At 45.7% G+C, this 17,456-nt stretch overlaps 1 protein-coding gene across 7 annotated transcripts in view; it reads left to right on the plus strand.

The window, feature by feature from the left end:
• Positions 1-12,363, plus strand: part of SLC39A14 (solute carrier family 39 member 14) — a 48,833-nt gene extending 36,470 nt beyond the window's left edge. For 3 of the 7 annotated variants that reach the window (XM_081513959.1, XM_081513970.1, XM_081513982.1), the window contains exons 4-9: positions 2,129-2,298; positions 4,225-4,347; positions 5,069-5,257; positions 5,408-5,615; positions 6,675-6,859; positions 9,250-12,363. In XM_081513959.1, the coding sequence (XP_081370085.1) occupies positions 2,129-2,298; positions 4,225-4,347; positions 5,069-5,257; positions 5,408-5,615; positions 6,675-6,859; positions 9,250-9,396 (1,022 nt within the window). In that variant the 3' untranslated portion in view covers positions 9,397-12,363. The remainder of the gene's footprint in view (positions 1-2,128; positions 2,299-4,224; positions 4,348-5,068; positions 5,258-5,407; positions 5,616-6,674; positions 6,860-9,249) is intronic. The other 4 variants (XM_081514004.1, XM_081514023.1, XM_081514013.1 and 1 more) reach the window with 2 other exon arrangements.
• Positions 12,364-17,456: the final 5,093 nt, after the last annotated feature.

Genomic DNA, 17,456 nt, shown 5'->3' on the forward strand with positions numbered 1-17,456 from the left:
GGATCTGTCAGCCTCCTTCCCCTGTCAGTGCCTTTCCTAAGCCCTGTTGGCAGGGCTTGAAAGGAAAGTGGTCGGTGGTAGCTGCCCCTACCCTTGGTCCTCCTGGCCCCCTGCCATTCTAAGTAGAGGCCCTGGCAGTACTCAGGTGTGGCCACTAAGAGATGATCCACCTGGAATGAGGTGGAAGGAAAGAGGTTGCCAAATGAAAAGTGGAACTGGCCTAAAAAGATCCTTTTTTTTAAGCAGGCCCTAATCCACACAGTATGGGCTTCCCTGGTGGCTCAGTGGTAAAGAATCCACCTGCCAATGCAGAAGAAACGGGTTCGATTGCTGGGTCGGGAAGATCCTCTGGAGGAGGAAATGGCAACTCACTCCAGTATTCTTGCCTGGGAAATCCCATAGACAGAGGAACCTGGCAGGCTGTAGTCCATGGGGTTGCAAAAGAGTCAGACAGTACTTACGACTAAACAAAAACAATCTGCAGGATACAAGGCCAAACATAGAATCAAGACTATGAAACAAAAACAAGTGAAAGTGACCGATAGCCCTTCACACCTTGCATCTTGACTTCTTCCTGATAGGAATGACTTCCTGGTGCCCTGACTTGACTGTTTTGAAACGTTTGTTAATTTTGTTCTTTAATTGTAACCATTGAGGAGCTTAAAAAAAAAAGGCCCAAGGTGACAGTGTGCCCACCTGTCAACTCACACAGGGATGTGCAGTGAGGCAGTGGGTGACATGTGCCCCCCCCACCCCCTCCACTTTGAGAATGTTGGCTTTGCCTTCCATAGGCAGCTGCCTACCTTTCCCAATCAGAAGACTTCATGGGGACTTCCCCGAGCTCCCAACGCAGGGGGCCTGGGTTCAGTTCCTGGTTATGGAACTAGATCCCATATGCTGTACTAGCAACCAAAAAAAAAAAAAAGACTCTATAGGATGCCCGGCCTTGCCTTACCTGTTCCTGCTTCATGATGAGAGAAGAAATTTGGTTTAAGGTGAACCATCTCGATGCTATGTCAAAATTGCACATGAATCTAGCAAGCACTTCTCAGGGCAGGCCTCATCTTGGGCTATGTTTTTTCCAGCTCTGGAAATTAAATTTATTAATTTTTTTTTTTCAAGATGGGAAATGAAATGCTGTGTTGCCTGTTGAATAGGAATACAATAATGGTGCATACTCCACCCCTGGACTCACAGGGGAGGCCTCGTCCTGGCTCAGTTTTGTCCTGCCTGGAGTGTGTGACCCTGAGAAATGGAAGAGGAAATATTTTTTGGCGAGGTGATCTTCGAACTCTGTTCTCCATGCTGCAGCCCTCTCAAAGCAAATGGAAACAAACAAAACCTGAGGGAGTTCTCTGGTTGTCTAGTGGTTAGGGCTCCCGGCTCTCACTGCTGTGGCCTGGGTTCGATCCCCTGTTGGGGAACTAAGATCCCACAAGCTATGCGGCCAAAAGAAAAAAAAAACACAAAAAAACATAGAGGGGAAAAATGGCAAGAAAACCTGGGCTGTTAAGAGAGTGAATTCTTCGGGCATCGGGCCTTACTTGTTTATCCTTTCTACCCTGCACTTCTGACCTGGTTGCGTCCTGTGCGGTGCAGACCAGGTGCGAGGAGTGTCCATGTGCCTGCAGCATGGGTCAGATGTGCAAACACATGCAGCACAACGGTCTCTTCCCAGGCTCTTATTTCCTCTCTCGGACAGCCCTCAAGTCCAAAGTCTGCCAGGCAGCCTCTGGCCTGGCCTGGGGACACTTCGGCTAAGACCGCAACTGCCCCGCCGGGTGCAGCAACAGGCAGGTGGGACTCGGCCACCAGGCAACAGGGTCAGGAGAGAGACAGTGTTCCAAGGTCACCTCAAGCTCCTCCCCCATTTCTCCTGAACTTGATTGAAGGAAATTTCAGCAGACTTGAATCACTAACAAATGTTCTGTTTCTCTCTCCCTCCCTGCTTGTCTCTCTCTGATTCTTCACTTTTGTCTCCTTTGTTAATATCTGTCAACCAAACCCTTCCTGACCGCTCCCTCCCCCACCACCACCCCTTGCCTTCCCTCAATGGTGGCTGCCATGCCCTGGGGCATTGGCCCTCATCCCTGTCCCGGGTGGGGCTGGCTCCCCCCCTCCATGGCAGTTTGGGGGTATGGTCTCCTCTGCGTGACCGTCATCTCCCTCTGCTCCCTCCTGGGGGCCAGCGTTGTGCCCTTCATGAAGAAGACTTTTTACAAGAGGCTCCTGCTCTACTTCATAGCTCTGGCGATTGGAACCCTCTACTCCAACGCCCTCTTCCAGCTCATCCCTGAGGTATGGCGAGCCAGGGCCCTCTCGGGAGCACGCCGCCTCCTGGGGGACTGCGGGGTACAGTGGGAGGGGACCCCCCCCATCTCCACGGATGGTGCCGTGAGATCTCTCCTTTTGGAAAGCGAAGATGGGATGCAGATACAAGCAGGGAGAGGCAGTTTGAGAGCAGTTTGAGGCAGTTTGAGCAGGGAGTAGTTTTGAGAGCTGGTGCAGATCCCAGCTCTGCTTGTGCACGTCACCTAACCCCTCTGTGCTGCAGTTTCCTCATGCAGAAAAGGGGGACCTCAGGATGAGGTCATGAGGGTTCTATGAGTTCATGTTCATAAATCACCTGGTGCTCGCTACCTACCAGGTGAAGAGAGATAGTGTAGTTAGGTCACATGATGGCCCCCAACTTGGAGCTTTGGGCACCAAAACCAAAATCAATAGGTCTCAGTGAAAAAAAATTAGTTCCCCTCAGGAGGGCATAAACTTCTAAAGACCCTCTGTCTTTTGCATCAGAATGTAAGCTGAACCCAGCAATCTGGCCTCACACATGTTGACGGCCCCATTGCCCCTTCACCTGGGCTAACCAGGACACCCTCAATGGCAGAGGAAGAGCACTGTGTTTGTAAGGTTTAGCAGGGCCAAGAAGGAGTTTCTGACACCGTGTGGTCTCCGTGTAGACCCGCTGATGCAGGAAGAAAGCATGAGGTGCTTCACTGTGGGTGGTCTGACAGGCCCAGACCAGCCGGAGGTGAAGCAGAAAGATGATGCCCTGTGCTCCTTGTAGCACTTCGTTTTCCACTCTGTGGTTTTGTGTTTCCTGAGTTGATCCTCAGATCATTTCTGTGATGTGTAGGAAACAAGGACTGTTTGACCTGTTTAACCGATGCAGAACTCAGCCTGCATAAGAGCTCATGTCCTGATTCTTTCAGTAGAGAACTGTTAGTTGCCTCTGTCCACTCCAATTTTCCTTAAGATGGTTTGACTCTCTTGGAAAGTTGGCCTGAATGAGTCATTTCTATTCTAGAACTTGACCTTTAATGTCTCTTAGAAAACTACACTGGGATTAGAGACTGCATTTTGTCTCTTTAAAAGAGAAAAGAAAAAAAACCCTTAGTTTTTAAGCAACCCAGAGTGCCTGGTTCTGATGGCCACTTTTATCTGAGGCCCATCCATGAGATGGCTGGTGTTTGCTCGTAAGGCCTGTTTTCTATTAGAAAGTGTCCAGCAGGTCAGCAGACACTTTCTCAAGTTCCCCTCCACTGCACACAAGTTAGGAGCTTCACTGGGAATGGTATTCTCCTAACTTCTACTCCTGTCTGCTTTCCCAAAGATTTTTTTTTCCCCACCATAATAAGTGAAGTTTCAAGAAACCAAAACAAACTTCCCCAGATTGATACATGCAGTAATACTGTCTGCTCCCTTGACTTTGTGGTCACTGGGAGGTCTGCAGTCAGAAAGATGCTGCAATTCTTACTGTTCCACCAAGGAAAGGATTTCCCATTTTAGAAAGTTTAATTACACCCTCTCCCTGTGTGTTTACATGCAGGTCATCCAGGGAGACTAGATAACAACAAAAATAAACACAAGTGTCTCCTCCTTAAATACGGAATTTGCCGGCAGAGTCTGCCCTTATTACAAAGCACCAGGAGAAAATAAAGACAGGGTTGTTGTTAAAAGTTCTGCAGCCTTGTCTGAGGCTGTTCTTCCTGAAAGTGAAATTCGAAAGACGATCTGATGTCTTTTGCATCAGAAAGTCAGCTAGAGAGAACCCAGTAGGTCTGGTAGCATAAGGAAAACATCAAGGATTAGATTTTGCTGGAAAAAGGTGAAGTAGATGGCAGAGTTGTCCCAGTCTCTTCCTTTCCTGGAGTCAAGGAGGTGGTAAAAGAGAGGAGAGGGGACCAGTGAAGTTCAACTCATTTTGTTTTCTTGGGTCCACAGGCTTTTGGTTTCAACCCCATGGAAGACTATTATGTCTCCAAGTCTGCAGTGGTGTTCGGGGGCTTTTATCTCTTCTTTTTCACAGAGAAGATCTTGAAGATGCTCCTTAAACAGAAAAACGAGGTGAGGCCTAATTGTTGGTAAAGGAAGTGCCTCTGGGGAGAGCATCCATCTCAGAAATGTGTCCCAGGCGTGCTGTTAACCTCAGGGCTGATCCAGTGAGCTTACCTGGATCCTCCCACCATGGATTCAAACCCACAAACTTCCTGAGTAGATAAACCCACCTCATCTCGGAAAGGGGACAAGCAGGGGGCGAGGGCGAACCAGAAACTAGGTCTGGCCTGTGTGCCTCCTCCCAGGCAGTAACTTGCCCTCTTTATCTTATTCTAGATTATTTCCTCAACAGATTTTCAGCTCTTGAGGAGATGTAGGAAGGGCACTGTATATGAAGTATGTCCACAAGGAAATGAGACCGGTTTTTGTGGTGTAGTTCCCAGAAGTTACCTTTGGTGCCTGGCTCCTAGTTTTCCCCTAAACAGTTGCTGAATGGGATACAATCAGCCGTTGCGAGGAGCCTCTCTAAGCACCTGTGCTGTGCCTCCTGCCAGGAATGAGCACTGGCCCCTCGGTCACTGCTCTGAGATCCATCCCATGCCAGCTCCACTCCCCACCCTGCCCCTTTCAGCTTTCTCCATTACCTTGCCCTCGGCCTCTGTCTCTTCATTGCCTGCTCATGGTTTCCCGGACGGTGGGAGTGAGGTCCTCCCGGTGCTTGTGGCACCTGCTGGGTGGGTGGTTTCGGGGAGCGTTGTGCTGGCCTGACCCCTCTGCACGGTGCCTCCAGCATCATCACGGACACAGCCATTACACCTCTGAGACGCTCCCCTCCCAGAAGGACCAGGAAGAGGGGGTGACAGAGAAGCTGCAGAATGGGGATCTGGATCATATGATTCCTCAGCACTGCAGCGGGGAGCTGGATGGGAAGGCCCCCGTGGTGGACGAGAAGGTCATTGTGGGCTCCCTGTCCGTCCAGGTCAGTGGGCCATCCTCTGCTGGGGGACGCGGGTGGGGATTGGGACGTGGGAGGGGCTTGCAGGGTAACAGCCTTGATGACTTGGGCCTGCCCTGAAGGTCTGTCGTCCACCCTTTGACCTGGGGGCCTTGGGGTCGGGCTTCCCGGCAGGACCTGCAGGCTTCCCAGAGCGCCTGCCACTGGCTGAAAGGCGTACGCTACTCAGACATCGGCACGCTGGCCTGGATGATCACCCTGAGCGACGGCCTCCACAACTTCATCGACGGCCTGGCTATCGGCGCCTCCTTCACTGTGTCTGTCTTCCAGGGAATCAGCACCTCAGTGGCCATCCTGTGTGAGGAGTTTCCACATGAGCTTGGTAGGTGCCTGGGTACTGCCCCCCAACCCAGCCTGGTCCATTGTGCTGCCTCCCCCGCTGCCCTTCAGAACACAGACCGTCTTCAGTGAACACATTCTTTGTGCTATGTGAAATCAAACCACTGATTCTCAACAGCCAAATCAATCACTGAAAATCGATCATTGGATAAGGACATCCTTGCCAGTCCAGTGATTAAGACTTTGCACTTCCACTGTAGGGGGCACAGGTTTGACCCCTGGTCAGGGAACTAAGATGCTGCGTGTCACATAGTATGGCAAAAAGAACCCAGGAAATTGATCATTGGAAATGATGGAGTTTTTACCAGCATGTTTGTTTCCCTTTAGTCCCATAACCTGTGGCTCAGTTTCCTCACTTCTACACTGGGATTAATAGTGGTACCTATCTCGTTGATTCATTGTGAGAAACATGGGGGAAAAAAATAGTGAAAAGGACTTCCAGCGTGCCATTCACTACACTCAGGTTTTCAGTATCTCTTACATCCTATTCTTCCAAAGGCTGAGCGGTATGTTAGAGGTCTGGTGGGTAGACGAAAGAGAAGAGCCAGTTGAAAAGTCCTTGGTTTTATTAGAGGGAGAGTGTAAAAAGCCTAGGCTTTTTTGAGGCTCAGATATTCAAGGTCATATCCCAGCTTTGCCATTTATTGGCTTGTGAATTTGGGCAAATGACTTAACATCTCTCCATCTCGATTTTATTTCCTAAAAACACCATGCATTACAGTTTTGAGGAAGGAAGCTCCTTCTATTTCACCATCAATCAAAAGAGAAATGAGGCCATTGGTAGACGGTTTTCTCTTTTGAAAATCCTGTGCATTGTGTTCAGCCTCTAGGCTGGACGTGCATGGCCAGCCTCATAGATGCAAGCTTGCAAGCATTCTTGCTGTGAAGGTCAAGGGGGCCTTAGTCTGTTACTATGAGCTCTAGTCTGGGGCTGTCAGGATTTTCACCCAGACTCCATCCAACATTTAGGCAGTCTGTCCTCATCAAGTTGTGTGTCCCACAACCTAATATGACTCTTCTATCCATGTCCTCCCCGCGGTAGGAGACTTTGTCATCCTGCTCAACGCCGGCATGAGTCTCCAGCAGGCTCTCTTCTTCAACTTCCTCTCCGCCTGCTGCTGTTACGTGGGCCTGGGCTTCGGCATCTTAGCCGGCAGCCACTTCTCTGCCAACTGGATCTTTGCACTGGCTGGAGGAATGTTCTTGTATATTTCTCTGGCTGATATGGTAAGTCTTCCGTAGTTTTAATGCCTTGTAGGCAAAACTGGATCAGGTTATTAATTTAAGTTCATTGAATGGGATGACAGCTAAGGTGCATTAGTTACTTTGTTTTTAATAACAACTTTATCAACACATCAGTTCACGTGTGTGCGTGTGCTAAGTCGCTTCAGTCATGTCCCACTCTTTGCGACCCTATGGACTGGTAGCCTGCCAGGCTCCTCTGTGCAGGGGATTTTCTAGGTAAGAATACTGGAGTGGGTTGCCATACCGTCCTCCAGGGGATCTTCCCGACCCAGGGATCAAACCCAGATCTCATATGTCTCCTGCATTGGCAGGTGGATTCTTTACCACTCGGCCATGTGGGAAGCCCAAATTTGTATAGCACACCATTTACCTATTTAAAGTATACAATGCTTTTTTTAAAGGGATATTAGATTTTTAAAGGATGAAAAGCCTATGTTCCTTGGGCATATGTCACTGAAGAAAATGATCTGTCTCAACTCCAAGGTCCTTACCTAAGTATCTTTTAGATATTCATAGATAAATAGAAGGAGGCAGGAAGGGAAGGAAGGAAAGAAAATAACCCATAATTATTCTCCCTCAGAACACCACTACTTGGGTTTATTTCTTATTTCTTCACAGTGCATCATGTTTGTTTTTAAACAACTAATCACACTGAATATACACTTCTGTATCCTAGTTACTTTTTTCACTTAATACATCCTAGACGTTTTTCATGCTGCATATTCTTTAAAGGCATCCTTTTCAAGGAATTCCCTGTCAGTCCAGTGGTTAGAATGCCACACTTCCACGTCAAGGGGCGTGGGTATGATCCCTGTTTGGGGGACTAAGATCCAGCATGGCATGCCAAAACAAAACAAAAATCGCATCATCTCCACTGCTGGTATTATTTGGTAGGAGAATGTACTCGATCCAGAACAAGAATCACTGGCTCAGAAAGGCTGCATTAGTTTGAGGGTTTAAAGTGTATTGCCAAATTGCTTTCTAAAAAAGCTTAACCTTCCTTTACATTATTAGCAGTGTCTGAAAGTGTACATTGTACTGTGCCCACTAACGTTTGTTTGAGTTTGCTAGTTTAATACCTGATTTGTTGCATCTTTTTCTCTAACGAGGTTGATTTCTTTCTTTAAGGGCATGACATGTTCTTTGGCATGTTTGAATGCATTATTTTCTGTATCCTTGGAAAGTATTATTTAAAAAAAATCATTTGTTTGTGTATTTTTGGCTCCTGTGGGTCTTCATTGCTACATGCAGGCTTTCTCTAGTTGTGGCGAGCTGAGGCTATTTTTTCTTGCAGTTCATGGGCTTCTCATTGCTTCACTTATTGTGCAGCACAGGCTCATTAGTTCTGAAGCACAGGCTTAGTTGCTCCAAGGCATGTGGGATCTTCCCCTACCAGGGGTGGAACCCATGTCGCCTGCACTGGGAGGCAGATTCTTAACCATTAGACTACCAGGGAAGTCCTGGAAGGTAGTATTTTTGATGAGATGATGAGAGTACTGACCACCACGGTCCATCCTCAGTCCATGGGTTAAGATATTTTCCTTCAATCCCTGGGTCAGGAAGATCCCCTGGAGAAGGAAATGGCAACCCACTCCAGTATTCTTGCCTGGGAAATCCCATGAACAGAAGAGCCTGTAGGGCTACAGTGCATGGGGTCACAGAGAGTCAAACATGACTGAGCATGCATGCCTTGCTAGCCAGCTGCAGGAGACCTTGAGTCATTGCACTACTTAGCTCCATTTGCTGGCCCCTTACACAGTTGCTCAGTTCCCAAACAAGTGGCAGTTTTATTAGAGTGGTTATTTTTAATCAGCCTCTAAACACATCCAGGGTTACATAGATGTATAGTACTTTGTTTCACCTCCATAGTTGTAAAGCAGTGGCAACCACCTTGGAAAAAGGTGATAATGTGTAAGTTCTAGAAGTTACTGCTATTGATTTTCTTTGTAAACCAATCCTATTTTTTTATATACCCTGGTGGCTTAGCAGTAAAAGAATCTGCCTGTCAATGCAGGAGACGTCGGTTCAATCCCTGGGTCAGGAACATCCCCTGGAGAAGGAAATGGCAACCCACTCCAGTATTCTTGCCTGGAGAATCCTACGGACATGGCGGGCTACAGTCCATGGGATCAGAGAGTCAGACATGACTGAGTAACTGAGCATGTGTGCATGCATCTTGATTAAATATTATATATAATAGCTATTATAATAATCATGTACACCAATGATGTGTTATTTTCACATAAAAGTATAATAATAATAAACATTGTAATGATTATTCGATAGTATAAATAACTGAGTTGTCCTGCACTTAAAGGAACTGCAAGAAGAAAGGAACTGCAGCTCTCGTGTTCTTTTCTTTTCTTTCCCAGTTCCCTGAGATGAACGAGGTCAGCCAAGAGGATGAACTCAAGGGCAGTACCTTGATCCCCTTTGTCATCCAGAACCTGGGCCTCTTGACTGGTTTTGGCATCATGCTAGTCCTCACCATGTACTCGGGACAAATCCAGATCGGATAGGGCCCTGCCAGGAGCCGACGGGGTTGGCAGTCTGGCCCTGGGCTGCCCGACCCCTGGCCCAAGGACACCTCATCCAGGAAGCACTTCGGAAGAGGCAGTTCTGTTAAAAACTGTGACACGGACTCTATTCCTACATTCAAATGTCAGCTGGTTTTAAAAATGCTCTGTCCTAGGAATAAGCTGCCCTGGTAACCAGCCTCTCGGTAGTGCCTCTGTCCCTTTCCTCTTCTCAACGCAGCGCAAAAGACAAGCCTAACTTTTCCCTCTGGTTACCTTGGCCACTTTCTCTCCCAACCAGCACTGAGACATTCTGAATCCTTGGCCAGGTGATGCAGAAAGAGAGCTCACAGCTTGGTGAGAAATACCAGGAGGTGAATCTACAGTTTGGGGCTCATAAAATCTCAGTGTATTTCCTGGGCCTCAGGGTGACCCATTTTTAAGTGAATTTGCCTGTTTTTTTTTTTTACAGAAAAAGTACAAAGGACAGGAATCCCTCTTATATTTTCAAAGTCTGTTCGGTTGCCTATTCTGTCAAAGAGAAGTCAAAGCTGGAAACAGATGTGTAGGGCTGGAGGAGAGGCAAGGATCATTGTGTATGGACGAGGGGAGTGTGTCTTGTCAGGATGGTCACTTATTCCCACTGGGACCCTGGGCCAAAATTGGTTCTGCACCTGGTGTTTCGTGGCCGTCCAGGTGAGCAGCAAGTAGTTTGTGTTGCCTGAACCTCCCCTCCTTTTAGATGAACAATGGCGGACACAGGAGGGCAGAGAAGAGAAACCTCTGAGAAATCCAGTGGTTTTCCTACGATTCCCACCCCCCAGCCCCCACCCCCATCTCCTGAGATGGCAGCACACTCTAAGCACAGTGACGACACCCGTGTTGGAGGGGAGACTGCACAAATTCACCTCCCTGGACAACAACTCGTGCTGCCAAGTGACAAATTGACTTTCAGAACTGGATTGCCGCTTGGGGTCTTCTTGACAAGGGTAATTGGAGGTGCAATCAGTGCAGGCAACATTTAGGACTTACTAATTCCACAAGTAACAGTACACATGATAGAACTCTGAGCTGGAAGGGAAGCATCCTTGGTGTTCACAGAATAGGGGACCCAAGAGTTCCTGCGGCAACCAGCTGGGTCCCTCTTCTGCCCTCACCCTACACCAGAAAGGACGAATCCTGCATGGAACTGAATATGAATTATGCTAATAACTCTCTTCAGAAAATGGATTGATAGACTCGTGTGTGTATGTGTGTGGGAGACCGTAGGTCACCTGCTTGCCCTGTGGAGCCCTCTCCGCAGAGCTCCGGCTGTGAGGGGAGCTAGTCTCCAGGTTCACTAGGTGAATTGCTGTATTATTATCATATTGATAACATGAGATTCCTCAGCCACTCTGGGGAGCTGACCTCTCCAGAAGCCTTCCTCAGTGGTGCCCGCGGTCGCAGCCCAGGGGCTGTGCTCGCAGACCGACCTGTGAGCGTGGCTGACCGGTGCTGGTCCATCGCCACCACCCGAGCACATTTCCGTTCTGACAGGAAAACTTTTCCACTCTACAGTAATTGAAAGCATCGACTCTGGTTTTTTTTTTCTTTCTTTTTTTTTCCTTTGGGAAACATCCCTCAAACCAGGACTATTCTTGAACATGAGCAGGAAAACCGCTGGTGATGCTTTACAAGTTTTTCTCATCTTGCCTGTTGACTTGGATAGATTTGAGAATGGGCAGAAGGAGGAGGAAAACTCAGTTCTCAAGATTCTAGACGAACTGTCAGGACAGACTTCCTGGTAGGATTACGGTCCAGTTTTTACCAAAGAACCAATTCCTTGAATGTTGGAATCTAACTTTTTATACTGTCGTTATTATTGTCACTGTTAACTGTTTTGAAATGAATCTTTGTCTCTTCTGTTTTGTTTTTCTCAGATTGCTTTCAGGAGCTAAGAGGAAATAACACTCAAACCTTAGGACCTGAGATGATTTTGCTTCCCTTAATTTACATGGATGTATTAACTTGATAATTTTAGCATTCCCTGTAGATCTGTCCTTCCTTACAGACGCTGGTATTTGTGGAGTAGGATCCTAAGTAAGCATTAGTTTTAGGAGAAGAGCTCAAAAATGTAACCTTGAGCAAATTAAAAAAATAAAATATGAGCAGTAGGGTGTTTTCCTTTCTCGTGCACATCCATATTAAGAACTGACTTTCCTTTCACAGACAGCTGCCTCAAAGGGGAGTTTTTTCCAAACTGTAATTGGTCCCGAGGCCAGTCCCAGTTGGAGCTTAGGAAGGGTAGAGACACTGAAATTGTGCAACCGATTACCTGTTGCTATTGGCAACAGATTTGCCTCATGAATCGAAAATGTGGCAGTTTCTTTTTGAAGTGTTGGATTTGCTGTTTCAAGCATTTGTACACATTAGAAGTCTGAGGACTTCTTTCACTTCTGGCATTAGCATCTTCAGCCTCTTTCCCTTTGTGGACCACCTTTCTCTAAGGATAACCAGGAAAGTATGTGTAATGTGCAGGAGCCGTGACTCCAGAGGAGGGGTCCTGCTTCTTCTCACCCTCCCGCTGGCTTGCAGGTCTCCTTCTGTCCTTGCTCCCAAGGGTTTTTGTGTCTAGTGTCAACTTAGGTCTCCCCTTCACTGTTCCTTCACCCTGGGTTTTAAAAAGAAAGCTTCTCTTTTATGGTATCCTAAGACCTGTTTTTAGTAAATCCTCTTCCACATGGTAATATGGAGATAGCAATATGTTGGAAATCTGCCTAAAAAGAAACAAAAGGTTGTCTGATTTTTGCAAAAGAGAGGTTAGCTTTTTATTATTCATATTTTATTTTACAGTTCTGCAATTCCATCACAGTATTTTTTTAAATGACTCAGGTGTTATGAAGATAAATTAGAAAATAAAATAAACTTAAGTTATGTGGACTGTAAATGTTTTTATTTGTAAGATTCTATAAATAAAGCTATATTCTGTAACTGTTGAATCCTGTGTCATCTTTTGCAATAAGGTAGGTGTAATGAAAACTGTTGAACACAAGGTGGCGATGGTGTCTCACTAACATAAAGCTTCCTTTTACGGTCCTGCTTACATTTGGAGAGGGGTTTTAGTTGGTAAAGATTCCGCCTGCAATACAGGACACCCCTGTTTGATTCCTGGGTGAGAAAGATCTGCTGGCGAAGGGATAGGCTACCCACTCCAGTATTCTTGGACTTCTCTTGTGGCTCAGCTGGTAAAGAATCCACCTGCAATGCTGGAGACCTAGGTTCGATCCCTGGGTTGGGAAGAGCCCCTGGAGAAGGGAAAGGCTACACTCCAGTATTCTGGCCTGGAGAATTCCATGGACTGTGAAGTCCATGGGGTCGCAAAGAGTCAGACACGACTGAGCGACTTTCACTTTCACTTTAGAAGGAACCTCAGATAGTGTAACATGCTCCCTTTAAAATGATTAACTTATCTTTTAGTGGAGCCCATGACTTCTATCAGTGATGGACGGTGTCTCCTAAAAAGACCTTTCTGTCATACTGTTTTCACTCATACAAATCCATGATTTGAAAGTTGGAGAATATTTGTTCAGTCACTCAGTTGTGTCCGACTCTTTGCAACCCCAAGAACCAAAGCACGCCAGGCCTCCCTGTCCTTCACTATCTCCTGGAGCTTGCTCAAACTCATGTCCATTGAGTCAGTGATGCCAACCTACCATCTCATCTTCTGTCATCCCCTTCTCCTCCTACCTTCTGTCTTTCCCAGCATCAGGGTCTTTTCTAACGACTCAGCTCTTCGAATCAGGTGGCCAAAGTATTAGAGTTTCAGCTTCAGCATCAGTCCTTCCAATGAAGATTCAGGGTTGATTTCCTTTGGGATTGACTGGTTTGATCTCCTTGCAGTCCAAGGGACTCTCAAGAGTCTTCAACACCACAGTTCAAAAGCATCAATTCTTCAGCGCTCAGCTTTCTTTATAGTCCAAATCTCACATCCATACGTGACTACTGGAAAAACCACAGCTTTGACTATAGGGACCTTTGCCAGCAAAGTAATGTTTCTACTTTTTAATATGCTGTCTACGTTTGTCATAGCTTTTCTTCCGAGGAGCAAGTGTTTCTTAATTTCAAGGCTGCAGTCACCATCTGCAGTGATTTTGGAGTCCAAGAAAATAAAGTCTGTCACTGTTTCCATTGTTTCCCCATCTATTTGCCCTAAAGTGATGGGGCCGGATGCCATGATCTTAGTTTCTGGAATGTTGAGTTTTAAGCCAGCTTTTTCATTCTCCTCTTTCACCTTCATCAAGAGGCTTTTTAGTTCCTCTTTGCTTTCTGCCATAAGGGTGGTGGTGTCTGCATATCTGAGGTTATTGATATTTCTCCCGGCAATCTTGACTCCAACTTGTGCTTCATCCAGCCTAGCATTTCGCATGATGTATTCTGCATAGAAGTTAAATAAGCAGGGTGACAATATAGAGTCTTGACATACTCCTTTCCCAATTTGGAACCAGTCCATCATTCCATGTCCATTCTAACTGTTGCTTCTTAACCTGCATACAGGTTTTGCAGGAGACAGGTAAGGTGGTCTGGTATTTCCATCTCTTTTAAGAATTTTCCAGTTTGTTGTGATCCACTCAAACACTTTAGTGCAGTCAATGAAGCAGAAGAATATACTTGGTTCATTCAAACCATGTCTCCTAAATGTCTCACAGGGAAAAGTTCTGTCATGAGATTTAGAATTCTAAACCTGCTCGTCTTCCAATTTATTCAAAAGAGCAGGGATCTGTTATTTATCTTCGACAACAGAAATGAACAATAGGGTAAAAGAACTGATGCTAGGGACTTCCCTGGTAGTCCAGTGGTTAAGACTTTGCCTTCCAATGCAGGTTCAGCCCCTGGTCTGGTAGCTAAGATTCCACATGCCTGATGGCCAAAAAACCAAAACATAAAACAGAAACAATATTGTAACAAATTGAATAAAGACTTGAAAAAAAAAAAAAAAAGAAATGACGCTGTCTTATTACTACATAGAAATTCCCAAATGCCTGTTTCTCGGTCCTTCCTTTTTTTTTTTTTAACTCAAGAATAATATATTAAGTGGCTCCTATTGGAATTTTAAATCACATTAAGTAGCTGTATTGGACTAGCATCTGATGCAGTTATTCAAAATGATATTCACTCCATCCTCGGCTTGTGCCACCTCTGGATCACCTGCCCAGGTGGGGTTAGTGCCTCCCTGTGCTTATCAGTTACTGCACTTGCATCGTAGTCATTTGTTCTTTATACACCAACTTCCTTCTGGGTAGAGGCTCTACCTGGTTTCTCTCTGTGATTCCAGCACCTGCCACACAGTAAGAATGAATGAAAAAATCAAATGGAAAAAAAGAAAAAGAAAAATAGAATGCCTGCAAGCTTTGTGTTGATAGAAGGGCTCCTTATCCACTGGCAGCAGTTTCTGTTGTGTTTTTACTGTCTTTGGTGTTGGTTTTGCTAATTCCTTGTTTCCTGGTCCTTCTTTAGAAACAGAAGTTTGAGAGAGGTGAATTTGTGACCAATATAGAATAGAGTGGGCTTCTGTGGTGGCTCAGTGAGTGGTAAAGAATCCACCTGCCAATGCAGGAGACAGGGATTCGATCCCTGGGTCAGGAAGCTGGAGAAGGAAATGGCAACCCACTCCAGTATTCTTGCCTGGGAAATCCCATGGACAGAGGAGCCTGGTGGGCTACAGTCCCTGGGGCCGCAAAAGAGTCAGACACAGCTTAATGAGGAAACAACAACCTAGGATAGAGCCGAGCAAAGTAAACAGCTCACTAAGAAGATTAAAACTTTGATCTTAGCCAGCTCTTTGTAATACTGTTAATCAGCTAAGGCATTTAGGACATTTTTGGTGGAAGGTGAATGCCCTTCTATCAAGTTCCTTCTGCACATTCATCTTTACCATTCAGTGATGCTGAGATCTGATTTGAACAAAATCTGTTTTGAGAAATAATGATACCAAATATCGACACAGCATTTCTGATTTACTGGAAAACAAAGTGCTCATCTCTTTTATTAAAGATTTTCACACTCTTAATGATCTAATGTGATATACCTGGAATTCTCAAGAATGACAGGTTTGAATCCCAGAGGAAGTGAATCCTTTCCATCCTTCTGAAATAAAACTGAATTCCATTCTATTTAAAAAGAAAAAAAAAAGGTTGTTGGAAAAGATCCATAGGTCCTTATCAGCTCTCAACTAAGTATGTTTAGAGCTGTCAGCCCCAAAATATTTTTCTCTCCAACATCACAGTTCTTGCCAGATGTCTCTTCAAGGTTTATTTTAAAAGAAGGAAGGGAGTTCACAGACTATGCTTCCTGTATAAGAACAATCTTTGACCCTGGCGGTGGGTGGGATTCTGAAACAGTGGCATCAATTATAGTTAAGGAGTAATCCAAAAGTGCTCTGCTTCTGGCACTCAGAAACCAAGGAGTTCTTTCTTCCATTAGGTTCTGAATTTTTTTTCTCCATCTGTGGTTTGCTTATCTCCTGAGGTTGCCTAAGAATAAACTCAGGCAATAATCCACAGAGGTTGTTATAAGTATACACATTAAAAGAAAGCCACCGGGAAATTCCAAGGAGAGGCCCCTGAAAAGAAAATTTGTTTTCAAAATGTACCTTTTTTATGACCAGAAACAACATAAATGTGCATCCATCATAACATTCATACATAAGCATAACATAAAAATGTCACAAAAACATAACGAGTCTCCATACATTTTAAGTGTTTTGTAGGTTTTTCTTTTGTTTTCTCTGCCATTTCTTGGGAGCCATGATCATTCCTTTTATACATCTTATACAGTTTTTTTTTTTCCCATAAGGAGCCCAGAAATGTGCTGAGTCTCTTTGAAACAAGGAATCTCAAATAATACATTGAAGAGAAATCTTTGATGAGATTATTCTAAGTGAAATGTGCTCTTTGTATGTATGTATCATCCTGTATTTGGCTTTGTGTGTGTGTGTGTGTGTGTGAAGTCATTTAATAGGAGTGATGCGGTATTGCTATTACTGTCCGTGTAGGGGGTGGTAGGCAGACAACCAGACCTGGAATAAAAGGCTGTTCTGGCCCTAGCCTGGTGGTGGGGAGCACATTGAAGGGCCAGGGGAGATGTGTAAGGAAGGTACACATCACTGAGACCACAGTCTAGGCCCACCCAGTTAAAGCAAGAACTGAATAAAAAGGGACTTACCTAGTGGGCTTCCCAGGTGGCTGGCGCTAGTGGTAAAGAACCTGCCTACCAGTGGAAACAGTGGCAGGTTTTAGTTTGGGGGGCTCCAAAATCACTGCTGATTGTGATTGCAGCCATGAAATTAAAAGACGCTTACTCTTTAGAAGGAAAGTTATGACCAACCTAGACAGTATATTAAAAAGCAGAGACATTACTTTGCCAACAAAGGTCCGTCTAGTCAAGACTATGGTTTTTCCAGTAGTCATGTATGGATGTGAGAGTTGGACTACAAAGAAAGCTGAGTGCCAAAGAATTGATGCTTTTGAACTGTGGTGTTGGAGAAGACTCTTGAGAGTCCCTTGGACTGCAAGGAGATCCAACCAGTCCATCCTAAAGGAAGTAAGTCCTGAATATTCATTGAAAGGACTGATACTGAAGCTGAAACTCCAATACTTTGGCCACCTGATGCGAAGAACTGACTCACTGGAAAAGACCCTGATACTGGGAAAGTTTGAAGGCGGGAGGAGAGGGGGACAACAGAGGATGAGATGGTTGGATGGCATCACCGACTCAATGGACATGAGTTTAGGTAAACTCCGGGAGTTGGTGATGGACAGGGAGGCCTGGTGTACTGTGATCCATGGGGCCACAAAGAGTCAGACACGACTGAGCGACTGAACTGAACTGAACTGAACTGAACCACTGTGGGAGATACAAGAGATGTGGGTTCGATCCCTGGGTTGGGAAGATTTCATGGAGTAGGAAATGACAACCCACTCCATTATTCTTGCCTGGAGAATTCTATGGACAGAATAGCCTGGTGGGCTACAGTCCAGAAGGTGGCAAAGAGTTGGACACGATTAAAGGAACTTAGCATGCATGCA

Source organism: Giraffa tippelskirchi, chromosome 1 (genome assembly GCF_054371585.1).
Source record: "Giraffa tippelskirchi isolate mGirTip1 chromosome 1, T2T-mGirTip1v1.2.pri, whole genome shotgun sequence".
NCBI classification, from domain to species: Eukaryota; Metazoa; Chordata; class Mammalia; order Artiodactyla; family Giraffidae; genus Giraffa; species Giraffa tippelskirchi.